The following is a 26921-nucleotide window of genomic DNA, read 5'->3' as shown; positions in this document are numbered from 1 at the left end:
CATCTTACAGGTTAGCTTACTTTTGTATCCTGTATTTTAAAGGGTACTGATTTTTTCATTTTGTCTAGTCAAAATGTTAATTATATTAATGATTAAAAATTAATCTGTCTTTAGTATTTAGATTGCCTGTGGGCCCAGATTCAGAAATTGAAAAAGGATCGCTGGCAGGAACGGCACATCCTAAGACCTTATCTTGCCTTTGACAGCATCCTGTGTGAAGCACTGCAGCACAATCTGCCTCCTTTTACACCACCTCCTCACACTGAAGATTCAGTGTACCCAATGCCAAGGGTCATCTTCAGAATGTTTGATTACACAGATGATCCCGAGGTAAGTGACTGACTAAAAGTCCTAGATATGACTTGTGTTGCATTGTGCTTGTGAGTTAATCCCGCTCGAATTAGGCCTGTGGTATGTTTTAATTTTGAGTTGTTTTTATCTAAGAAGGTCAGTAGCAATGAAGTTAACTTTTTTTTGAGACGGAGTCTTGCTCTGTCGCCCAGGCTGGAGTGCAGTGGCGCAATCTCGGCTCACTGCAAGCTCCGACTCCCAGATTCATGCCATTCTCCTGCCTCAGCCTCTCCGAGTAGCTGGGACTACAGGTGCCCGCCACCACGCCCGGCTAATTTTTTGTATTTTTAGTAGAGACGGGGTTTCACTGTGGTCTCGATCTCCTGACCTCGTGATCCGCCCGCCTTGGCCTCCCAAAGTGCTGGGATTACAAGCGTGAGCCACCGCGCCCGGCCAACTTTTTAATTCAGTGAATGATATCACCTCATTATGCAAGAAATTATATTTGGCATGTGTAAATAAATTAGAGAGACATGCACAGTTTGCAGGCTAAGAGTGTGGGTTTTGGGTTTTGAGAGCTACATTGGTTTGTGTTTTAATCTTGGTTTAGCCAAATACTAGCTGTGTGAATTTGGGAAGGTTATTTCCCTCCCTGTGCTTTCATTTCCTGAAGATAATAGTATATATCTCATAATAGTAGTATATATATCATGTTATGAGGATTAAATTATTAACATGTAAAATGCATAGAACAAGAACAGTGTCTGTCACATGATGAATGCTCAGTCATTCTGGCAATTTTTCTTTCTTTTTTTTTTTCTTTTCGAAATGGGGTCTCACTTTGTTGCCCAGGCTAGAGGTGAGATCTAAGCTCACTGCAACCTCCGCCTCCTGTGCTCAAGTGATCCTTCCACTTCAGCCTCCTGAGTAGCTGTGACCACAGGCATGCGTCCCCTAGCCTGGCAAATTTTTTGTAGAGTTGAGATTTCGCCATGTTGCCCTGGCTGGTCTCGAACTCCTGGGCTCAAGCAATTCGTCCACCTCGTTTTCCCAAAGTGCTGGGCTTACAGGCATGAGCCACTGCACCTGTCCATAATTATACTTAATAAGGTTATTTCTCAATAAAAGTACCTAGTTTTAGATATGGTCCCTCTCTAGGCAACACAGCCTGTCTTGTGATGATTCATATTGTATGATTATTTGAAAACAAATGTTAGAAGTATTTTTAATTAAAAAATTCCAAAGATTAGTCTAAGTTGACTTTATCATTTTTAATATACATATTCTTTATTTCAAAGTCAAGTTTCCTGGCAGCCATTGTACTGTTATAATTGTATATTGTGTACAATTAAGAAAATTTGTAATTTTCATTGTGGGTACTATCCTGTGTATTGTAAGATGCTCAGTGGTGTCCCTGACCTCTACCCTCTAAATGTCAATAGCACTCTCCCTGCCTCAGTTTTGACAACCAAAAATATCTCCGGAGAGTGCAATATGTCCCCTCAAGGGCCAAATTGCCCCCAGTTGAAAACTGTTGCCACAAGAATTAATATTACCACCTAAGTCAAATTTGAGTTTCTTCTATTGTCTCTTTTCTGTTGTGTGGTAAAGTGCTTATGACCAGTAGGAATTTAGTATATATGTAATCTATTTTGGAGTGAAAATTTGTCAGATAATCAGTTACATATACAACATTATCAGCTTGCTGCCATCTTTGCTATATTCCATATGTAACCAAATACTTTAGTCAAAATTATGTAATAATCTACTTAGATGTATCTAACTGAAAATCTGGTTTACATTTAAGACTGCTAATGTTTGTGGTCAGATTTTTTTTTTGTGCAAGGGAAACTAGAATGGGACCTCAAAATGTGTTTCTCCTGTATTTATATTTAATTGGTGTCACCTCTGTAAGGTGCATATCCATCCCTTGCTAGAAGAGTATAAATATATAAAATACTTATTACTCTCAAAACGAACAGGATTTTGTTTCTGTTCTGGCCTTTTACAAGTTGTTTATTAAAAAGCATTAGAAATTGTAAAAAAAAGATTAGAATCATCCAGAAGTCATTATTAAAGGTCTGTTTTGTGTTTTTCGAATCTGTTTGCTGTGAATACACTTAAGAATGAAATAATGCCATGTAGGGAATATGTTTTGAGCTTAGACAATATATTATGGGCATCTTTCAATTCATGCATGACTTTTTATGGTTATGTGGTGTTTGAATAGAATTTTCTCTCTGCATAGTTATTAATGGAAATAATTCACTCTCTTGGTTTAAAAAATAAACCCTGTAAGACTTGTATTATCCAGAATTATTTAGTTTCATATAATAATTGGTGTGTAAAGTAGGCAGTGGTTGTATGGTTAGGTATGGGATGTAGTAGAAAAAACACTACAGCTGATACTCTGGGGTGTAAGTGAACATGACAATGGAATTTCCTGAAATATAGAGCTTTAACACCTCAGAACTTTTATCCCCATCACCCAGTTTAGTGCCTGGAACATAATAGTCGCTCAAATATTTGTTGAATAAGTAAAAGAAATATGTCTTCTAGGCCTGTAGTGTACACATTTGGTTTTCTTTCCAGGGTCCTGTCATGCCAGGGAGTCATTCAGTGGAAAGATTTGTAATAGAAGAGAATCTTCACTGCATCATTAAGTCCCACTGGAAGGAAAGGAAGACTTGGTAAGATTCTTTTCGTGGTACTTTTAGAAGGGAGAGAAAGCAATTTTGATGATTCAGTAAGAGCAAAATATATGTTGAGAGTATAAGAAAATTGTATCCTCCTGACTCCCTGTCTTGCTAAAATCAGTTTCTAAAAACACTTGCTTTACTTTCTCAAGGCTCTTCACCCTTGTATAGTACTTTTCAAGGTGCTTTATAGTAATAAGCATATGATGCCAGTGTGTTTGGTGTGGATATTTAGCATATGCTATGGAGAGCTTGAATGGCAAGTTATTTTGGGTTTGGATACCAATGGTTTTGCTCTGTTTTCTAGCATTTAGACACCCAAGCTTTGAAAATTTTTTTTTTTAATAAAATTTTCTTAAACTTTGGAAAGTTTGGTTTAGATTTTAAGGTGGAAATGAATATAGTATTATGAGAGTGATCTACTCTATTAAAACTTCTGTAAGTTAGTACATCTGAATATGCTTCCTTAGTATTATTACCTAGACTCCTTTTGATCTTTCAAGAAATTTTGGATGCAGTAAAGATTTTCCTTGTGGTAGACAGAATAATTTATGCCATAGTTAAATGAAGTAACTGAAATCTAGGACATTTCAAAAAAGATTTTTCTTTGCTTATATCTAAACACATTGCTTTTGAAACTGCTTATTTGACTTTTCTTGTGTCTTCGTATACTTATTAAACTTAAATTACACTTTTTATAGTGCTGCACAGTTAGTGAGCTATCCAGGGAAGAACAAGATCCCCTTGAACTACCACATAGTTGAGGTATGAATTCCATGTGGAGCGTGTTTCTGAGTTTCAGAATCTTTCTGTTGGCTTTAAAGTATAATCTACTCTTGGCTTATTTATTTATTTATTTATTGCTACTTGTCCAGCATTCAAAATTAACAGAGAAGCGAGGAAATTGCTGTCAGTTTTGGTGCTCTATTAGCCATGTTAGTAAAGAGAAAAAAGGAGATTGAAACCAGTAGCCAAATGGAATTTTGAGTTGCCTATAAGTTATTTATATAGTATGTCTTCATTCATGGATAGTTGTTGTGGATAATGTAAGTTACCTCTAGCTCTGTCAATACATTGTCCACTTAACAAACGTATAAGTGATTTAAATACTTTAAAATATCATTTTAGACAGATAACATATCTTTAATTGTGTTTATCTGGCCTCTCAGTACTAGCATAAACTTAGTGTATTATTTCCTGTAACACAAAGTGTAGATGAATCATCATTTATTCTTAGAAATCTAAAGAGCCAAGCAGTTTAGAAATAGAGTAGCAACACTTTTGACTTCATATTAACTCATACAAAAGGTTGATGTTAGTATACAGTTGAATACATTATAGAGATTTATATCAAAAAACAGTGTTCACTTGACACGTGAGTCAAACTGTTAACTGCATTTTTTTTTTCCAGATGGAATCTTGCTCTGTCGCCCAGGCCGGAGGGCAGTGGCGTGATCTTGGCTCACTGAAGCCTCCGCCCCCGGGGTTCAAGCGATTCTTCTGCCTCAGCTTCCTGAGTAGCTGGGACTACAGGCGCACACCACCACGCCCGGCTAATTTTTGTATTTTTAGTAGAGACAGGGTTTCACCATATTGGCCAGGCTGGTCTTTAACTCCTGACCTCGTGATCTGCCTGCCTTGGGTTCCCAAGGTGCTGGGATTACAGGCATGAGCCACTGTGCCCAGCCCACTGCATTATTTCTTTATATTAAAGTATTCATGGGCCAGGCTCAGTGGCTCATACCTATAATTCCAGCAATTTGGGGGGCTCAGGCAGGCTGATAGCTTGAGCTCAGGAGTTCGAGACCAGCCTGGGCAACATGGCAAAATCCTGTCTCCACTAAAAATAAAAAAAAAAAGAAAAAGAAAAGAAAGAGCCAGCCATGGTGGCATGCACCTGTGGTCCCTGCTACTTAGGGGTGGGAGGATCACTTGAGCCTAGGAGGTCAAGGCTGCAGTGAGCCGAAATTGTGCCTCTGCACTCCAGCCTGGGTGACAGAGTGAGACTCCGTCTCAAAATAAATAAATAGTATTCATGAAAGAGACAGCATAGATAGGATGTATTAAGAGTCATATCCTCTACTGACTGAGCTAGCTGGGCCTGATAGGATGTATTAAGATTCACATTTTATTAATATTGCACTTTTGTGCTTTTTTAAAAAAAGTACTGTGTATTTCCTATCTTTACAAAACTTGAATATACTTAATGCTGTGAACTTGGCTCAATGTCATGTCTGAAATGCAAAATGTCATTTTTAAATCTGCAGAATGTATAGAAATTCATCAGACCGAAGTGTAGAAGTGTGAGAGATAGGTAAGAGTAAAGGATGCAGACTAGGGCTTTAGAATTCTAGGCAGGTGGTCCACCAATTATACAGAGAGAGTGGGAAGGAAGTTTCTGAATAAGACGCATGGCAAAGAAGTCTTGGACTGCCGGAAAGATCTGGGTATCTATTTCAAGTGACAGTGTGGAATGACTTGATTTTCTTGTTTCCTGACCCCAGAGTCTAAAAGAATTCTTTTTTTTTTTTTTTTTTTTTTTGAGATGGAGTCTTGCTCTGTCGTCTAGGCTGGAGTGCAGTGACACGCCCTCAGCCCAGTGCAACCTCCACCTCCTGGGTTCAAGCAGTTCTCCTGCCTCAGCCTCTCAAGTTGCTGGGACTATAGGTGCCCACCACCACACCCGGCTAATTTTTGTATTTTTTGTAGAGACAGGGCTTCACCGTGTTGGCCAGGCTGGTCTCGAGCTCCTGACCTCAAGTAATCTGCCTGCCTCAGCCTCCCAAAGTGCTGGGATTACAGGCGTGAGCCACTGCGCCCAGCCTAAGAGTTCTTGTTACTTATAGGAATGAAACTGTCATGGATCTTTTGAGCCCCTCAAAAAGCTGTACATCCTGGCTCAGCTGTGGTGCTTTCAAAGTTGGAATTTAATTGCATAGTTCTCTGGAAGGAGTGTAGATCAAATAAGCATTAGTGTTGTGTGTTTTTATTTGATCGAATTACAGAGAGAAGAAATTTTCATTACAGTTTTCAGTTTTAGATTTTTGTGTTTGAAAGAGCATAATTTTAAATATTAAAAAGTAATTCCATTTGCATTATGAATGCCGTGGAGTTAGAGCTCAGATTTAGAATGTTAAGGTCTTTCTAATAGAAGTGCAAAGGTAGCAATTGGATTGAATTATGACTCATGATTCTTTTGTAGGTGATCTTTGCAGAGCTGTTTCAACTTCCAGCACCCCCTCACATTGATGTGATGTACACAACACTCCTCATTGAACTGTGCAAACTTCAGCCTGGCTCTCTACCCCAAGTTGTATCCTTTCCTTTGTTTTTAAACTTAATCTCTTTGGCCTGGTCTTAAAAGATTATTAAATATTTCTGCTTGTGGGTTTAAATTTTGTAGGTAAAAAATGTGGCTTTTGAAGTGTGTTGTGTGTGTGTATTACATATATGTACTTGTATGTCTATAAATACATATGTACCTATACATATGTAGATACATGCTTCACTATTTGGGTCAGGAAGTTCAAAAATAGACAAAAATGAAATTTGTTGCCTAGATTGACTTTTCCTCTCACAATAGGTTTCTCTGAAGGATGTGATGCTTGCTGTTTGATACAGCATTTTACCCACAGTAGAACTTCTTTCAGAGTTGGAATTAATCTTCCCAAATCCTGCCACTGCTTTAATTAGCTAAGTTTCTATGACATTCTAAACCCTTTGTTGTCATTCAGCAATGTTCACAAGGAGTTGATTCCATCTCAGAAAACCACTTTCTTTGCTCATACATAGAAAGCATCTTCTTATTTTTTAAAGTTTTATTATGGGATTGCAGCAATTAATAATAATGGAAAAGCTTGTTTTATTGTAAAAATTACCAGTATGTGACACAGAGACATGAAACAAGCAGATGCCATTGGAAAAATGGTGCCAGTAGACTTGCTCATTGCAGGGTTGCCACAAACCTTCAGTTAAAAAAAAAAAAAAAAGGCAATTTCTGCTAAGCACAATGAAACAGTGTATGCCTGTGCGTATGGAGGAGCATGGGGAAATTTGGGAGGTGATGAAAATATTATCTTGATTTCACGAGTGTATGCAGGTTAAATTCATTATACATCACTGATATTTCAAAGCTGTAAGAAAAAACAAGATTGAAAAGATGTTCAGCATTATTAATCATTATAAAGACTTGAAATGTTTTATTTCTATTCTTGTCTATTACAACTTATTTGGGATAAAAGTGGAGAACAGTTTTCCTTATCCTAAATTCACAGCTTGCACAGGCAACTGAAATGCTATACATGCGTTTGGACACAATGAACACTACCTGTGTAGACAGGTACAGTAATCGCTTTACTGCTGAGCTAACAGCTTTTACTTCCTGTACTTCATAAAGGAATTTGATACAGACATTTTTAAGAATTTCCATGTTTAGTTTTTTTCTTGCCTCCCAAAATAACCTTTGTATAATAACCAGACTCATACTTAATGTAACATTACGTTTTTTGATGTCCATGCTATGATTTTCTTTAATTTCATTCTCTAGTCAAGTATCAAAGACTATACTTTGGCTCTGCCACTTATGAAATGTTTTATCTGCAATTTCTTTTTTTTATTTGAGACAGAGTCTTGCTCTGTCACCCAGGCTGGAGTGCAGTGGGATGAGCATAGCTCATTATAACCTTGAACTTGTGGGCTCAAGCAATCCTCCTGCCTTAGTCTCCATCCTGAGTAGCTGGGATTACAGGCATGAGCCACTGCACCTGGCCTGCAGTTTCATCTTTTTTTTTTTTTTCTTGCTTCAGTTTCATCATCTTTTATATGGGGAAAATAATATGTACCTTGGAAGTTGTGAGAATTAAATAATAAACACGTTAGGTGCCCACACAAAACAGGTACTAGAATTGTATCTGCCATTGACCTAAAAAGGATAAAGAGAGTTGGCAGAAGATACAGCTGCATGTAGGGGAATATGCTTTTCATTAACTCTGTAAAATCGGGTTTTATCTGTTTGAAGGCTTATATAAGTTACTGTTCTAAATCCCAGCCATTCTTCCTTTTTCTCTGCCTACCTCCCCCTTCTCTACATAGGTTTATTAATTGGTTTTCTCATCATCTAAGTAACTTCCAGTTCCGTTGGAGCTGGGAAGATTGGTAAGTGATGGTGTGTTTTATCCTTTTCTGTAGTCAAAAAACTACTAATGTTTACTACTAATGTTTAAAAGTGTCTAAAATATTTAATTTCTTGGAAACTATTTGTAGTTAAGTACAAATAGTTACAAGTGCAATTATAACTTAACAAAACTTGTAAGTTGTTATAAGTTAACAGATAATTATAGTACAAATGGGTGTAAGTGCAGATTCTATGTAAGCATTGATAAAACTACCTTTCCTCCTTAGGTCAGATTGTCTTAGTCAAGATCCTGAAAGTCCCAAACCAAAGTTTGTAAGAGAAGTTCTAGAAAAATGTATGAGGTAAGTTTTTTGTGTTTTCTCCTTTGTTTAGGTCTTTTAACTTCTTTGGGAGGATTTCTTTCTCTTCTCTGCACTTGTGATGTGTGTTCAGAATATTGGATTCAAAATCCACTTACTCATCTTCCATCCCATTTTTAATCAAGATTTAGGCTAAAAAGAATTAGGCAACCATGCCATATAGATTCCATGTGAATTTAAGCCAGTAAGTTCTTTTAAAGATGTTACAGGCCAGGCGCAGTGGCTCACACCTATAATCCCAGCACTTCGGGAGGCCAAGGCGGGTGGATCACATGATGTCAGGAGTTCAGACTAGCATGGCCAACATGAGGAAACCCCGTCTCTACTAAAAATACAAAAATTTGCGAGGCGTGTTGGCAAACGCCTGTAATCCCAGCCACTTGGAAGGCTGAGGCAGGAGAGTCGCTTGAGCCAAGATTGCGCCACTGCACTCCAATCTGGCCAACAGAGCGATACTCTTATCTCAAAAAAATAAAATAAAAAAGATGTTATAAATGAAATGAATTCAGATTTATAGAAAAGTTGGCACAACATTACAAAGAATTCTGTATCCTATTCACCTAGATTCCATAGCTATTAACATTTTATCATGTTTGCTCTCATGCTTACTCCCTTTTCGTCTCTCCCTAGAGACCCATTACATTGGTTTTCCTTTGAGAATAAGCTGCATACCCAGCTGATGTAATGTTATCCTTTAATGTTCCATTACATATCTTCCCAAAACAAAACCACTCTTCTACCTAGCCAGCATACAACCTTTAGATCAGAAAATTAGCTGTGGTACAATCCTACCACATAATTCACAGGTGCTACTGAAATTTTGCCAGCCGTTCCAACGTCTGTATTTCCTGTCTGGTCTGGAGTGTTTTTTTTTTTTTGAGATGGAGTCTTGCTCTGTCACCCGGGCTGGAGTGCAGTGGCACGATCTTGGCTCACTGCAAACGCCACATCCCGGGTTCACGCCATTCTCCTGCCTCAGCCTCCTGGTAGCTGGGACTACAGGTGCTCACCACCACACCTGGCTAATTTTTTGTAGTTTTAGTAGAGACGAGGTTTCACCATGTTAGCCGGGATGGTCTCAATCTCCTGACCTCGTGATCCGCCCGCGTTGGGCTCCCAAAGTGCTGGGATTATAAGCATGAGCCACGGTGCCCGGCCTGGTCTGGAATCTTATCCAGGTACGTGTATAGTGTTGAGTTGTCATTCTCTTCGGATTCCTTCAGTCTTGAACACTTATTCTTTTTCTATCTTTGTGTTTTGACCAGTTTGAAAGAGTCTAGACCTTACTTGGATTGCTCTGATATTTCTCATGAGCAGACTGAGGTCTTAAATTGTTAATCCTCTTGATGTGTCACTTCTAGAGGCACATGATTCCCACCACTGGTGATGTTAATCTTGATCCACCTGGTCATGTCAATATCTGCCAGCTTTCTCTACCTTAACCTCACCGTTTTTCCCTTTAGTAGAATTGATTAGTATTTTGTGGGAGATATTCTGAAATTTTACTCTTACTCTGTTCTTTATCAGATCTCCATCCTGCTTTTAGCAGCTACCACTAAGATGGTTGCCAAGTGATGATTTTCTCCTTCCATTATTTTTTCCACATTTATTAGTGGGCCTTCTGTAAGAGCTGTCCTTTCTCCTCCATTTATTTATTCCTTTATTTATATATCAGTAGGGACTAATTATATTTCATTCGATGGGTTATAAACTATGAGGATCATTTATTGTGATGCCCAAATTGTCCCTGATATGTACATGAGGAGCCCCGGTAAGCTCTATATATTTTTTTTAATGTCCCCCGCCATTCATTGAGCATTTCCTTATTTTCTAGAACAACATGTTTAGGATCATCTTGCATTTTCTTGCCCTATCGCTGGAATCATCTATTTATTCATGGAGCCCTAGTTTCTAGTAAAGGAGTAATGGAATATGGTATTTAGGAGCCAAGATCTGGGCACTTGATACGCTCGTTGCCATTGGGGTGTCACTGGTTCTAAGCCTCTTGGTGGACACACATCCATCCATCCATAACTATTTTTATAATGTCCACCTGTGTGTATATATGCCTCCAATTCCAACTCAATAGCTTATTTCTACACTTCTTCTCTACCATGATTTGTAAATACCTTCTCAGGCAGTAAGAAACTTGGTTCCCATTATCCTCAATATTTATTTATTTGATACAATACAGCCAGTTTCCAAAGCGTGCAGACTGTAATCTCCACCATGCCCCATCATCACCCCACATACTTGGCCACCAAGCTCATGAGCTCACTCACTCACACCTCAGTGCAAGCCAGTAAGTTCTGCAGTATGCCTGAGATTTGTTGTGCTGGCTTAGACAAAAACTCAAAGGATTTTTTTCCCTTTCACTTCTTGGTTGTCAGCTGAGTTCAAGTTGTTGGAGATCGTGACTTTCCAGGTAAGTTGGGTGTTACCAAAGAATGGGACTGATAAAAGATATTTTCTGAGGCTGTTATTTGTATTGTAGGTTGTCTTACCATCAGCGTATATTAGATATTGTTCCTCCTACCTTCTCAGCTCTATGTCCTGCAAACCCAACCTGCATTTACAAGTATGGAGATGAAAGTAGCAGTAAGTAATGAAACAAATCCCTCTGTCTTTAAAAGGTACCAGTTCAAGTATATCTGAAGTTAGTTGTTTAAAGTGGAGAAACTGAACTTTTTCTTTTCTTGGGGTTTATATTTCCTGTATTTGAAAGGTGGTGTATCATTAGCCACTGTTTTATTTGCCCTGTCATCATTTTGAGGATTTGGTTGTGATAAAATTAATTACTACTGGCTTATCATTTTTTCTCTTTTGAATGTGTTAAGTATAGCAAGATGAATTTATAGTTAGAACTTACTAAACTGAAAATGTGTATTTGTCATGGTGTGGAGATTACTTGAATTCATTATCTTGTTCAGGTGTGGTATTGAGAACATAGATGCACATATTCTGTGGCAGTATGCCTTTAAAAGTAAATTCTTAATTATGATTTTCTTACCTTTTGGTCACATAATCTCTGAAATTGCACCATAAATGAGGGAGTGTAATTTGATGTGCCATTTTGCCCTTTGCATAGTATTTACACTTAATGAAGGTAAAGTATTATACATTGTTGATCACTGGTAGAGTTAGGTGTGGAGTTTTTCCAACTTGTTCTTTGCAGATTACACTTAACACAGCCCCTCCATGATCCTTCCATTTTGTGTTGTGTAGAGGTTCTTCGTATCTCACAACTTTCTGCTGTTCCTTGCTTTTCATACTGTGTGCCTGTTTCTCCACCTCTGTCTCTGACTACCTGTTTTCCTTGAAATAAACTGTGTTGGTCCTGGTACATTTCCTATTTCATTATGTCAACTCTGAAAAATAGATATGATTATCAAAACTACAATGAGGAAATGACTTCCAAGAGGTCAAGCTAGAATGAGATTGCTTTTGAGTGGTGGAGCCCAAATTCAGGCGTAGGTGCACTAACTGAGTGGCCATGCTGTTAGCCACTGTGCTTTTTGGCAGATCAAAGGTTCATGCAGCACTTAGAAGTGCCGGGTTTTGAGTTTTGTCTTGTACTCATTCCGAGAATGATAAGGTATAGTCTTTGCTATCAGAAAGCTCAGACTTTTGTTGAAGATTAAGCTTTCTTTTATCCCTATAGGAATAACAGCCGAGCATTCAAGGCCTTCATAACCATTGTTCCTACTTTGTTATTTTTCACTTCTCCCCACATGGACCTCAACTTCTGCCAGGTTCATGTACTTTTTTATTTTTTCCATAGTCCTTGTTCTTGGCTTTGCCATTACCCCAGTCTGGAAAGCCCTTTCTAGCTCCACTTCCTTTTCTCCTAGATTCTAGCCCAAGCTCAATAGCTGTAAATATTTTTTAACCTTTAGCAAGCCAGTTTTGTATTGCTTCCTGGCTGTGTCTAATGTGAATATCTTGGTTCCCCCGCTAGAATGTAGACTGGTGACAGGGGATTCTGTTTTTCTTCGCCTTCTTTCTTTTAGAGAAAAAGCTCACAGCAGGTGTAATATGACTGTCCTCACATGACTGTTGTAATTTACTTTATTCATTCCAGTAACTCATACTCTATGACAGGATTGCCTTTTTTGTTACCTCTTTGTCTACCTTACATTAAAAGCAGATTTCTTGTTGCTCTGGTGATGCCTTACGGTGTATATTAGCACAAATTTTTATAATAAGGACTCAACTGATACCAACCAATAGTAAATACAAGGAGTCCCATCACATGAGCATCTGACTTACGTAGATTCAAGCTTGTGGACTCAGCAAAAAAGAAAAGTACAAAAACAAAAACCTCTCTAAAGTTGGCAGCCATTACCTTGTTGAGACTCAGACTTCATTTCCACGGTCCCGAGGAAAGAAAGAGGAAGTGGGTGTTGGCAAAATGAAAGAGAAGTACGTTGGTTTTGGGATTTTGAGCCCAGGAGAGTTGAGGGCATTAAAAGACAGGTTAACTGTGTCCACTTTCCTCCTTACCATTCATCTTGAGGATGTACTCTAAATTTTACTTAGCTAAGTGTCCTTAATGAATTGTTGAAATGAGAATTGTCCCTTTTTAGGTGAAAAACCATTAACCTATTAGAAAAAGCTTTCACATATGGTATTTTTATACAGATTAAATATTGACCTTGAGATAAAGAGCATCCTATTTTGAAAGGAAGAATTTAAAAAAAATTTTTTCTCAGTTATTTAACTGTTCATTAGAATAGTCTTGAAACCTGATCTGTCATTCCCTTTACCCCCAATTCTGTGTTTAGATTCTCTTCCTGGACATTCTGTTGCCCTCTGTTTAGCTGTTGCCTTTAAAAGTAAGGCAACCAATGATGAAATCTTCAGCATTCTGAAAGATGTACCAAATCCTAACCAGGATGATGATGACGGTAAGTGGAATTCAGTATTTCTTAAGTGGAACTATGTATAGGCCAACTTAAAGCATAAACATAACTCTGGCAACATCATGCTCTTAAAGCAATATATCTATATCTGTTTGACCTGTTCAGACTGTTGTTCTTAGCACCCCAGGTATTTTCCCCTTATATAAAAAGAGATCTTAACATTCCTGTGATATAGCTTAGTTAAGAATATAAACTTCATCGTAAATACAAAGTGAAATATGTTACCATTCAAGGATTTTTAACCCCTGCTTTCACCGTAGAGAAGTTCCTGAATAGAAAGACTTGGTGTGTTATAAAGTTGGATGTTTTCTCCAAGTTAAGCTATTAGAATAATAATGCTTAACATTTACTCAGTTATATACCATGTAATTCCAACCAGAATCCTAGGAGTTTTTCTGGGCAAGAGTGGGAAAATAGACAAAATAATTTATACAGTTGCCTGAATCAATAAATGGATATGCACATAGAAAAACTACTGAATCAAAATAAGATATTAGTGGCCCTTGGGTATTTATTACTGGGATTTTGTTTGGATATCTCTAGGAAACTTGTATTATGATATTAGAGAAAATAAGTTTAGAAAGCATAAGCCAAAATGATGGCATTAAATTTAGATGTTGTCAGACATCTTAAGACATAAGTGTTAAGGGTTTGCTGGGTTTTGTTTTTTGTTTTTTTTTTTTTGGGGGGGGTATTAATATAATAGAGACTATGAATAAGGAAACCTGTGTGGTGTTTTTTTTTTTTCAAGGAATGGATGATAGAATTAAGACAGTCACATAAAACTAAGAGTTAAAATTACAAGTGGTTTCATATTTTCAGTGTTTGAAATCAGTGACAGTCTTTTATTGTTTATTAGAACTAAAAAACATTACACAAATATCTGTGTATAGATGTGAGCAACCATCTATTTAGCATTTGAGGTAAGGCACCAAGGAATTGCTGTACTTATATTTTTCTGTTTTACTATAAAATGTTTTTCAGATGAAGGATTCAGTTTTAACCCATTGAAAATAGAAGTCTTTGTACAGACTCTGCTACACTTGGCAGCCAAATCATTCAGCCACTCCTTCAGTGCTCTTGCAAAGTATGTATGAATACAGAGCCTTTCTTGAGGGTTTGGAACTTTGCTTGGTGAACACCAGTGTTATGCTAATTTTTACCTAAGATTGTTGAATATGAAGATCTTAATAATGTATAATTGGATACAGTGGGTTTGGGTTTGTGGTAGCTAAAATCCATATCCTAAGGCTTCTGTCAGTCTGTACAGTTGGCATATGTACATGGTAAGTGCTTTTTTCATTTAGACATTTAAAGAAACTAGTGAAAAACCTAGATTTTTAGGACAGTCATATGCAGTTGGAAGTTCCCACGCTAAGTATCTTTCTAAAGCAATGTAAGAAGAAATTAGAATCAGCTACATTTTTGGGAGTCACCCAAAGGTTGGCATCTAAAGACAGATGTTTTTAACTTGTCAGCGTCCAAAGGAAGAAAGAGCACATAGATTTTCCTTCAGCCAAGCAGAGAAACTGGACATCTCACCCCATCTCTGTCTCCAAGGCTTTATATTACTTGCAGGTTTCCCACAGAAGATGCAGTTTGAATATTTCACCATGTTTGAAGACAGTTCCTTAGTCCTTACCTATTGTAAACTATAGCCCTGGGCTAACGGTAGTATATTGTAAATGTCTTGAGATTTTGTGACAGCTTCCTTAAAAACTATGAATCTGTAATCATACTTTTTGCATCCTTAATGGTTAATACTTAGTTATTTTGCATTTATATATTGCATTATAAATTGAGTAACGTTGGAAAGGCTTTGAAAACACTAAAATGTTTAATGAATAAGTACATATGGTATTTTTTTCCCACCATTATCAAAAGGTTTCATGAAGTCTTCAAAACCCTAGCTGAAAGTGATGAAGGAAAGTTACATGTGCTAAGAGTTATGTTCGAGGTCTGGAGGAACCATCCACAGGTAAAAATTATTTAATTAGACATGTTGAAGCTCTGATTGTATGGGTATAAAAATAAGGCCATTAATTGCCATTGTTTTGTTTGTAAAACATGAAATTTGACTCTGCCTAGATAATGGTTTTTAGATCTAATTCTTTCAGTGCTATGGGAGTAATGATGTTTGATTCATTCTTGAAAGAGCAATCATTATTATGATTTGGTTTTGAACTATAATATCTCAACATATTTTAAATGTTCAGCAAAAAGTTTATCTAGTCTATCCAGTTTCTAAATACAAGCTCCAGATTTCTCAAACCTTGATATATATTGTGTATGATAAAGAAACATTTAAATAAATTTCATAAAACAGTTGAGTTTGTAACGATAAAACATTGTTTTACATTTAACTTCTGGGGTTCTTCGAAATTATGTATTTTTTTGAATAGGTAAATATCTGAAATTTAAATTTTTTTTTTGGAAACAGAGTCTTACTCTGTCACCCAGGCTGGAGTGCAGTGGCACAGTCTTGGCTCACTGCAGCCTCCGACTCCTGGGTTCAAGTGATTCCCCTGCCTCAGCCTCCTGAGTAGCTGGGATTACAGGCGTCCACCACCACACCTGGCTGATTTTTGTATTTTTAGTAGAGATGGGGTTTCACCATGTTGGCCAGGCTGGTCTTGAACTCCTGACCTCAGGTGATCTGCCCACCTCGGCCTCCCAAAGTGTGCTGGATTACAGGTGTGAGCCACTGCACCTGGCCAGTTTTTTCAAATTTTAACTGTTAACCATTCAGGGTTTTTGTTTAGTCAACCTGTTTCTTGTAGTGCTAGGGCAAAGCAAAGGGGAGAATAAATCTTAAGACCTAATGATCAGGCCAGGCGTGGTGGCTCTTACCTGAATTCCTGAAGCCAGGAGTTCGAGACCAGCCTAGGCAACACGGTGAAACCCCGTCTATACTAAAATTACAAAAATTAGCCGGGCATGGTGGTGCACACCTGTAATCTCAGCTGCTCAGGAGGTTGAGGCAGGAGAATTGCTTGAACCTAGGAGGTGGAGGTTACAGTGAGCTGAAATCGTGCCACTCCACTCCCGCCTGGGTGACAGAGCAACTCTGTCTCCAAAAAAAAAAAGACCTAATGGTCAGATTGATCAATCAATTCCATAGCCACCAAAACTAAATTTTATAGCCCTCCTATTTTAATTTTATAGCAGCAGTGTGGTGGCACATACATATATGTGTGTATGTGTGTGTGTGTGTGATTTACTTGAATAATTCTTCTCTCATTGTAGATGATTGCTGTACTAGTGGATAAGATGATTCGTACACAAATAGTTGATTGTGCTGCAGTAGCAAATTGGATCTTCTCTTCAGAACTATCTCGTGACTTTACCAGGTAATATAAATTATTTTATGAAACTTGTGTTCCCTAAGAATTGATATATGTGTGGTCTCTTATACATAAGCTTCAAATTCTGGTCCAAACCAGGTTGATATTAATATACTAACGGTCCAATCTGGTAGGATTGGACGTGGCAAAAATTCCTAGACAGTGGAAACATACACAGCCTGTCAGGTTGCAGCGTCTCTTAACGGGGACCCTCTTAAGTTGAATCAAGACTAAGCCAGTGAAGTAGAAATCCTGATGAAGGATCCAGACAGTTGGGAGAGAAAACTAGCAAGAGCCAGCTATGTGCAGAGTCTCAGCTAGTCCAGATGGAACTCGGGAAGGGTTCCAGCTTCAGTGGGGATGGCACCTAGAATGCACACCAGAAAGTAGGAGAAACAAAGTAGGAGAAACAAAGTAGAATAAATCATGGAGGGATCCGGGAAAGCTTGGTGATTACCAAGACGCCTGAGGGATGGGGGAAAGGGGTTCTCACCACAGTCATAATCTTAGGTTTAATGCAGAAGATTCATTCTGCACTCATTCCCCCTAACGGAAAGAAAGTTTTTGCTGTTTCGTTCTTATTTGTGAAGTTCACGGACTTTACAGTTGATAGGACCAGGACAGCAAGAGTTGACACAAAGCAGGAAACTAAAGCAAATTACTTGTAAAAACATAAAAGTCCATCACAACCTTTAACTTTTCCACTGTATCTGTTACTGCCAGAGGGCACTGATCAGAAATATACTGAATTGTTAGGGTGATAGGGTGTGATCTAAGGTTGTCATACTGGCCAGGTTGGCCTTCACAAATAAAGACAACAGAAAAACCTTTTCAGATTTGTAAACTCTCAGAAAACTAACCACCCGAGTATGTTTTAACCGTTGTCCTGAGTGATTTACGTTTTCAATTCGTTTTATCCTTACCGCATCACCATAGAGGAGGTTCCATTATTGTCCACATTTTACAGAATAGGGAAGTGTCACAGAGTGCTTTATCCTGCCCAAAGTCACACAACTAAGCGCAGAGCCAGCATTCAAACCCAGGCATTCTGGAATCTGTATAGCGCTCAGCAGCTCCATCTGTTTAACACCTAGCTCAAATATTTGTAACTCTGCAAACTTTTCCCTGACTATAGTCCACCCCCTCCAGAGTTAAAGTGCTCTGTTCTTTTGTCCTGTTTCCTAACATTCTAGACTTGGAGTTTTGTGAACAGATTGTTTTAATATCTTAAACTATTATTTGGGTCAAAATTTGTAGAAGGAAGTACAGTTGACCCTTGAACAACATCAGGGGTTAGAGACACCGACTTCGCCCCACCCACTCTACCCCCACACAGTCAAAAATCTGCATGGAACTTTTAACTGCATGGAAAATTTAACTGGTAGCCTACTGTTGACCAGAAGCCTTAGTGATAACGTAGTCGATTAACACATATTTGTGTTGTATGTGTTATATCCTGTATTCTTACAATAAATCATAAGAGAGGAAACATTCATGAAGTGAGAGTGGATCATCATAAGGGTCTTCATCTTCATTATCTTCACATTGAGTAGGCTGAGGAAGAGGAGGGGTTGGTCTTACTGTCTCAGGTGGAAGAAAACCCATGTGTAAATGGACCTGCACAGTTCAAACCTGTATTGTTCAAGGGCCAACTGTACTATTCTGTGCTGGGTTAGGAGACCTAGTTTATAGACATAAAAGTAGCTGAGAAGTTACTTTTTAAAAGAAAAAAAAAAAAACATTTACGCAACAAACATTTTAAAGCACCCACAAAGTGATCTTAGTATGTATTTGCTAGTAAGAAAGCTGACATATAATTATCTCATTCTTAGAGCCCATCAATTGATAACTATTATCAACTAATGAGTTTCTTAAACATTCCGAGAGAATAATTGGCTGAGTGTGTGCTAGTTAAATAGTATGAAGCATGTGAAATAAGTCTCAGGTTAGGTCACCATTTTGAGAAAATTTCTACACATAGTGTTTACATTTAGGAGAGGAAAAATGTATTTCCATTTTTAATGTTAATGTCCATCATAGTTTGCCATTTCAATTCAGTGAGTATGTACCTCTGGTAAGGGATGGAAATAAGAAAAATGACTACACAGTGCTGCCCTCAGGGGACTCACCTGAATCTAATGGGTGTGAAGATAGATACTTGCACAATTTACAATAAAAGACCAATTCATAAGTATTGCTGGAGAAATATGACTAATTCAGCCCAAAGGACAGAAGGCTGTATCAGCTGTTAAGAATGAAATTATAAAAGTTGAAAGGTTTTATTTTCTGTAACCATAGCTTGACATACAATAACCGAATGCCATATTTCTTTAAGATTGTTTGTTTGGGAAATTTTGCACTCTACAATTCGTAAGATGAACAAACATGTCCTGAAGATCCAGAAAGAGCTGGAAGAAGCTAAAGAGAAACTTGCTAGGCAACACAAACGGGTAAGTTTTGTGTAAACTTGTAGTTAAAGAAAATATACCAGAAACTCTGGAGAGGATTCAGAGTTCATTATCTTGATGATATTTCATTTTTTTTCTGAGCCCAAATTAATGCAGAGCAGAAATTTTTCTGAGCCCAAATTAATGCAGAAGCAGAAGAGGAGGAAGGAGCAGGTAGTGTGTTGTGTGCTGTTACACTGCATGATGAACCAGTTCAGGAAGCCACAAACTTCACTTCCCATAGTTCACCATCTCTGGGTCGGCCTCATGTTTGCACAAGGGAAGTAGCAGAAGGGAAGAGGACACTTGTATTTCTATAGGAGTCTCTGGGGGAAGAGGGAAAAGACTATAGATACTTAACACTTTCCCCATACTGTGAGGAGGAATGGGACAGTCATTCCCAAGTTAACAGAATACTTCTCATAGTATTAATTTAGTATTTTAGCCATTTTGGAGGGAAGCAGTGAGTGACTTAATATGATACTACTATTCATTATGAAAGTATTTTCCAGTGTTATGCATATTTACCATAATAGAAGGTGGAAAAAAAAAAGTTGAGTTTAGTGCCCTATAGGAACCTTTCGCAAGTTTGAGTACCAGTCTCCATGTAGACATACCTGTATACATATGTGGATATAAACACTCACAGACCTGAAATACTGTAAGGTAAATGGTGTCATCTCATTTTGCAGATGTTATAAAGTGAGACATAGAGAAGTTAAGTAACATAGCTAGTAGGTTGCATAGCTGGTAAATGACCAGAGCTAGGTTCTGACACAGGTCTGTCAGACTCCAGAGACTTCTCTCATGCCACACTGTTTCTAGAAATGTGCTGTCCAACACAGTAGCCACTAGCTGCATGTGACTATTTTAGTTTAGTTAAATACAATTTAACATTGAGTTCTTTGGTCACACCACCATATTTCAGGTGCTCAGTAGTAACGTGTGGTTGCGGTCGTAACAGGCCGCACATGTTTATATAACATTGGCCCCACTGAAGAAAGGCCTATTAGGTAGTAGTGCTCCAGAGCCTTACCTTTGAGTGGTGTCAGGAAAGGACAGTCGTGTACCCACGTGTCTAGAACATAGAGCAGACCTCATAAATGGGCTATGTTTATAGAGAGAAAAGCAAGATTCTATGAAATCCGAGAGCAGGGTTCTGATAATTTTGCTTAAAGCGGAGAGGAGATCAGTAGATGGGGCCTTAGCAGTTAAGTATTACCTCGAAGAATTACCGGGCTTTCTAGGTTCAGTGATGCCACCTTCTTGCTGAAAGTACCTTGGTATGTAACACCTAGAGCCACGTTCTGGCTCTGCCACTTTCTGACTGGGTAATGCTGGGAAAGTCATCTAACCTCTCAGGCTATTCCTTTCTCTGTAAAATGGAAATAAACCATGCCTTGTTTTTCTTTTCCTTTAAAAAGAAAAAATTCTATAAACTCTTCAGAGTGAGCTGGGCGGGGGGGGAGGAATTATTACAGCTTTCAGGAGTATATTGAGCCCATCATTGCCAGCAAAAAGTCTTAAACAGCCCACTTTGAATTATTTTATGTCGGCTGCAGCCATTTCTAAATTATAACAAGAATGAGCAGCCTTGGCCCATAGTACTTGCCCAGTTTTTCTATATGGCCCATTAGCAGATGAGTGATTAGCAAGCTGTCTCCCTGTTGTTACTGCTCAAATGGTCAAATAGTGATAAATTGTAGCCAAGTCCCCCATGTTGTTACCAAGACAAGTGCCACTAAATTTCCCTGGCCTAGATAAGAACCCATGGAATTTCTGAGTGAGAAGACAGTGTCTCTGAACCACAACAGGACTTTGAGGTATATGTGTGTGGGTGGCAGGGTGGGGGGTACTTTCACTATAGAATATAAGTCTTAACATTTGGCCAGACACAGTAAAATGCTTCCCCTGGAGGAGATTTAACACACTGGAATCTAAATGGTATTTTCCTTTTGTTCCTTTGCCTTCTGTAGCGAAGTGATGATGACGACAGAAGCAGTGACAGGAAAGACGGGGTTCTTGAGGAACAAATAGAACGACTTCAAGAAAAAGTGGAATCTGCTCAGAGTGAACAAAAGAATCTTTTCCTTGTCATATTTCAGGTATCTTGGCTTGGGACATTTATACATAAAAGGAAACAATACATTTCTTTAGTTTTTAAAAATGTTATTTTTCATTGTAAAAGGAATACACATTCATTTATAGAAGAGATTAAAAATACAAAAATTTAGGAAGGAAATAAAAGTTCACTACTCAGAGACAACCATGTATGTCTCTGAGTTTCTCTGCTGTTTACTTAGTATTCTTGCATGAGCATTTCTCCATGCTTGAAAAAAAAATTGTGGGTTGCTTTTTTTATATATGTCTCGTTTAATTATTCCTCCTTGCTGATCATTTTCCTTCCATGAACATTTTAATGCATAGATTCCTGTTAACATTTCTGATTACTTCGTTAGGATAGATTCCAGGAAGTAATATTACTAGGATAAGTAATTTAAGACATTAAAGGTCTTTATGTATTGCCAGGAAGGATGTACCAACTCATGTTATTACCAGTCTGCCTTTCTAGGTTGACTTCATGAATAATGGAAGCTGGGCACACACACCACAAAGACAGGGTGGAACAAGCAATACTTTGGGGTTTCTTTGTCATTAATTTTTTCTTTTTTTTCTTTGAGACAGAGTCTCGCTGTCGCCTAGGCTGGAGTGCAGTGGCGCTATCTCGGCTCACTGCAGGCTCCGCCCCCCAGGGTTCACGCCATTCTCCTGCCTCAGCCTCCCAAGTAGCTGGGACTACAGGCGCCCACCATCTCGCCCGGCTAATTTTTTGTATTTTTAGTAGAGACGGGGTTTCACTGTGTTAGCCAGGATGGTCTCGATCTCCTGACCTCGTGATCCGCCCGCCTCGGCCTCCCAAAGTGCTGGGATTACAGGCGTGAGCCACCGCGCCCGGCCTGTCATTAATTTTTTTTCCGAAGTATAATATTCTATCTCTAGTACTACCTTAACTTCCTTCTCCCTTTCCAGCGGTTTATCATGATCTTGACCGAGCACTTAGTACGATGCGAAACTGATGGGACCAGTGTATTAACACCATGGTATAAGAACTGTATAGAGAGGCTGCAGCAGATCTTCTTACAGGTATGTGGGGAACTTCGATTAGATAATAAACAAACTATTCTCAGCCACAAAGATTTTTCATTAAAAAAAATCCTTGTCAAATTTGTTAGGAAGTTACATAGTACCTGTTAGACCCTTTAGTTCATGTCCGTTTGCTGCTACCATTGCTCATCAGAATATTTAGGCTTAAACTGATTCTGTACCACTTAGATTCCTAATTGCCACCCCCCCAACAACCCCCTGCCCCACCTTTTTTTTGAGATGGTGTCTCACTCTGTTGCCCAGGCTGGAGTGCAGTGACACGATCTCAGCTCATTGCAACCTCCACCTCCTAGGTTTAAGCAATTCTCCTGCCTCAGCCTCCCATATTGCTGGGATTACAGGCACCTGTCACTACTCCTGGCTAATTTTTGTATTTTTAGTAGGGACAGGGTTTCACCATGTTGGCCAGGCTAGTCTCAAACTCCTGACCTCAGGCAATCTGCCCCCACCTCCCAAAGTGCTGCTGAGATTACAGGCGTGAGCCACGGTGTCCAGTCTCTTAATTGTCATTTTCTATGCTGGGGATCTTAGCTGTAATATAAAATGTAGAGGACAAAAATATCAAGAGGACAGTAATTGGATTTATAAGTCCCTAAAAAGCCAATGTTATCCAATGTTCAGTTGGTAAACCGTCCACAGAATCAAGGTAAGCTCCCTAGGGTCTCTCTGCAAAAGCAAAATGCCAGCACCTATTCTCACCTAGATTTAAGTTAAAGGTATATAGGAGAGTGGAGCTAATTCATTGTATCTTCAGACACTACTCCCCTAAATCTTCATTTGTGCATTCTAGAAGAATGATTAATGTAGAAGTCACTCTAAGTTCAATTCTTTGAGCCTCCAAGTAGGAATTCCCTCTGATTTTATAGTTACTGCCAGTTTTAAAAGCTTTAACAGTCTCTAGTCCTATAAGAATCTCTGAGTGTATTCATGGCTTATAGAGGAACACATAGAAAAGAGTATTTCATTTTCTGACTATCTTCCTGTCAGTCCCTGTTTGGCTGCTTTTTAAAAAGTCATAATGTATTATGCCCTGACTGGGGAGAGGGCCAGCTGAGCCTAGTCTGTAATAGTACTAGCAGCAAGCAGGCACTGCTGCCACTGCCTTGAATCATGAATTCTATTTACATAGAAGTTGGTAAGAACTGGATTTTTTAAAAAGCTATTGAGCATCCATTTTTTTCATTTCCCTTTTTATTTTTTTAATGTTGGGGATTTTCAGGGGTCCATTATTCCTATCAGCACTTTTTTTTCCCCTTCCTTTTTTCATCATTCTGCAGCATGGGTGGGCTGCTGAAGGAAATGTTGAGTTCAACAAGATCGCTTATATGCTTTTTCCTGACCTAACTACCCCCTTTTCTGTGTCCACAGCATCACCAAATAATCCAGCAGTACATGGTGACCCTGGAGAACCTTCTCTTCACTGCTGAATTAGACCCTCATATCTTGGCCGTGTTCCAGCAGTTCTGTGCCCTGCAGGCCTAAGGGTCATTTTTTCCTCATGTCAAGATTTTTTTTAATATCTTAATTTGTCTTATTTTTTGATGGTTTGAATGCTTGCTTTCTTGTAGTATCCTTTCACTTCTTAAAGGAAACAAAGGGGGAAGAGGACAGTGAATAAGATGGCATTACTTTTAATTGCCCTGAAAAGCAAATACTTCCTAACGGCAGTAATGTGACTATGACCATGATGTATTATATATGTGACAGATACAACTTCTCTGTGATCAGTTTGTTATTTTTTTTCTCCTTAAGGCACAAAATAATTGGTTTGAGGTATGTGAAACACTAGAGGTCAACCTTACATAGTATATAGAACTGATGGGTTTACCCAGCTACCCAGTAGCATAACTTCTCACAGCTTGGGGATGAATTAACATGGCTGAAATAAAACTAAAAGTATGGTTTTTAAACTTTGGCATTTCATGATTTATCATCTCACTCTAAAACTGGTGGTTTCTTACTGAAGGTGTTCTCCATTTGAAATTTTCTCTTCAAAGTATTTTTAAGTAGTGTCTTTAAGACACGACTTGTTAGTAATAAAAGTGTTACTAGTTGGAAGAGTAGTTCTCAAATTTGTGTTAATGTAAATCACCTGGGACTCTTTCAAGTTATTTTGAAATTTAAACCACCGTCTGGGGGTGGAACGCAGACATCCTCAGTAATCCTTAAAGTTTCCCCAGGTGATTCCAGGTTTGGTCACCATTATCTTAGAGCATCTACTCACTTCCTCTAGCCTTGGGGTTATTTGTCCGAGGTCTTACAGTGAGTTACAGAATACTAAAGTGGATGTAGAAGTGGTCAGATTGACTGAAACTATACCCTGAATTAGATGTGAGTTTAGATTTTGTTTATACGGAATGGAACCTGATCCAAAAAACTACGAAGTCCTGAGCTTGTTTCCTGTATGGTATTGATGCTGAAATATCTACAGCAGTTTGTAAAATAATACACAAATATGAAGAATTGTCTGGCATTCCAAATTTCAAGGATTTTTAGACTTTTTTCATTCAACCTTAGAAAAAAATTACCAGTAATCCTACAACTACTGGTAGTGTTGTTGTGCATTTGCACAAAATAGGTATAATTTTTTCTTATTACATCCCAAGTTTATGATGCATTAAACATTTTGCATATTTTGATATATTTTTGCTTTGGTTTATCATACATTTTAGTGGCTACAGAATGTAGTCTGCTTAATAAATGGGAATTCCTAGAATTTTTAAATACCATACTATTTAAGACAAAATACAAAATATCCAGAAAAATCCAGGTTGCGTGGCCGGTTACTAGAGGACTAAAACCCAGGCTCTTGGCTAAATATTTTTGTTTATACTGTTTCTCCTTCCCATTGCTTAAGCACAGCACAAACTATGTAATTATATATAATTACAATTGACCCTTGAACAACATGGATTTGAACTGTGTGAGTCCCCTTACACACGGGTTTTTTTCCACCCCTGAGATGGCAAGACCAGCCCCTTGTCTTCCTCAGCCTGCTCAACATGAAGATGATGAGGATGAAGACCTTTATGATGATCCACTTCTACTTATTAAATAGTAAATATATTTTTTCTTATGATTTTATTTTCTTTTTTCTTTTTTTTCATGTTTCATCTTTTATTCAGGAACGAAGCACTTCTGACTCTGTTTGGTTAAAGTGTTGGGAGGTGCTTGCTGCAGCTCTCCAAACAGGAGATGGCTACACTGCTACTGGAGCTGGTGAGAAGAATGTCAATATGAACTTCTAGAATCTTCTTTTCTCAAACTATCTTCCTTCTGTTGCAGCTTTTACATCTGTCTTTAGGACTGATCCGCTCCCCATGGCCCTGGCACTCCATGCACACAGACTGAATTTGCTGAACCATTCCAGGTCCTATCTGATGAATTCTTATTTGCATTCCAGTACCTCGGCAATTGGGACAGCACTCTACTGCTCCTTTCTTACCTCCTCTATCTTCACATTTGTCACAAATCACATTATTTTGCAGAGCCAGTTTTCTTGTTGCACCATTATATAAGTCTTCTAGGGTTACTGAGAGCTGATGTACAACATTTTTACCTCTCCTTTCTCAGTGCATCCTTCCTCCTCCTCCAAAAAAACATATCAAAGATGTCCATGGGGGAGCCTAAACCGCCACCTGGTCCACCCTCTTTAATTGCCTGTTCTCCTTTGTCATATAATTCCCTTTTCTTTGCATCAGAGAGAACTTCATAAGCTTGAGAAAACTGTTTAAACTCTCATTTGTATTCTTAGGATGGTATTTCAAGGCCAGTTTCCTATAAGCCTTTTTCAGTTCTTCCTGAGTAGCTAAGTTGTTTCTTTCACAATCTTCTACTGCCTGTGCGGGCTGAGGCTGGTGTGTGAGGGAGCGGGAAGGAGCGCAGAGCTGTGTGCAGCTCGGGCATTTACCACTCCTCTGCCTCTCACCGAGTGTTCTGGAAAGTTCCCATGATTTTATTTTCTTTTCTCTAGCTTCATAAGAATATAGCATATGGGCTGGGTGCAGTGGCTCACACCTGTAATCCCAGCACTTTGGGGGGCTGAGGCGGGTGGATCACAAGGTCAGGAGATCAAGACCATCCTGGCTAACATGGTGAAACCCCATCTCCACTAAAAATACAAAAAATTAGCCAGGCGTGGTGGCACAAGCCTGTAGTCCCAGCTACTCAGGAGGCTGAGACAGGAGAATCGCTTGAACCCGGGAGGTGGAGGTTGCAGTGAGCCAAGATCGTGCCACTGCACTCCAGCCTGGGCAATGGAGTGAGGCTCCGTCTCAAAAAAGAGGGAAAAAAATATATAGCATATAACATACAAAATGAGTTAATCAACTGTTTACTATTTGTAAGTCTCCAGTCAGCAGTGGGCTACTGGTGGTTAAGTTTTGGGGGAGTCAAAAGTTATATGCAAATTTTTTATTATGCGGGGTGTCAGCATCCCTAACCCCATGTTGTTCAAGGGTCAACTGTAGTTTAAAATGACTCCTGTCTCAAAAAACCAAAGGATAACCTTTAAGGGATTGGTAACTTTGACTCGAAACTGCTTTGTAATCTCACAATGTACTG

The 26921-nt window shown here is 38.6% G+C and overlaps 1 protein-coding gene and 1 pseudogene across 8 annotated transcripts in view; one reads left to right on the top strand and one right to left on the bottom strand.

The window, feature by feature from the left end:
* NCBP1 (nuclear cap binding protein subunit 1) overlaps window positions 1-24268 on the top strand; it is a 38869-nt gene extending 14601 nt beyond the window's left edge. For 4 of the 7 annotated variants that reach the window (XM_003260538.4, XM_030796397.1, XM_030796639.1 and 1 more), the window contains 16 exons: window positions 115-330; window positions 2884-2981; window positions 3689-3752; window positions 6190-6300; window positions 7262-7326; window positions 8079-8141; window positions 8388-8462; window positions 10975-11078; window positions 13265-13387; window positions 14387-14489; window positions 15287-15380; window positions 16649-16752; window positions 19082-19196; window positions 21170-21298; window positions 22224-22337; window positions 23727-24268. In XM_003260538.4, coding sequence (XP_003260586.1) covers window positions 115-330; window positions 2884-2981; window positions 3689-3752; window positions 6190-6300; window positions 7262-7326; window positions 8079-8141; window positions 8388-8462; window positions 10975-11078; window positions 13265-13387; window positions 14387-14489; window positions 15287-15380; window positions 16649-16752; window positions 19082-19196; window positions 21170-21298; window positions 22224-22337; window positions 23727-23840 — 1692 coding nt within the window. In that variant the 3' untranslated portion in view covers window positions 23841-24268. The remainder of the gene's footprint in view (window positions 1-114; window positions 331-2883; window positions 2982-3688; window positions 3753-6189; window positions 6301-7261; window positions 7327-8078; window positions 8142-8387; window positions 8463-10974; window positions 11079-13264; window positions 13388-14386; window positions 14490-15286; window positions 15381-16648; window positions 16753-19081; window positions 19197-21169; window positions 21299-22223; window positions 22338-23726) is intronic. The other 3 variants (XM_030796531.1, XM_030796577.1, XM_030796701.1) reach the window with 1 other exon arrangement.
* LOC115830946 lies at window positions 23875-26381 on the bottom strand (annotated as a pseudogene). The gene has a single exon (XR_004026498.1). The product of XR_004026498.1 is annotated as a dnaJ homolog subfamily A member 1 pseudogene (transcript).
* Window positions 26382-26921: the final 540 nt, after the last annotated feature.

Source organism: Nomascus leucogenys, chromosome 1a, assembly GCF_006542625.1.
Source record: "Nomascus leucogenys isolate Asia chromosome 1a, Asia_NLE_v1, whole genome shotgun sequence".
NCBI classification, from domain to species: Eukaryota; Metazoa; Chordata; class Mammalia; order Primates; family Hylobatidae; genus Nomascus; species Nomascus leucogenys.
Note: the sequence above shows the minus strand (reverse complement) of the source record. Positions and strands in the feature narration are given on the sequence as shown.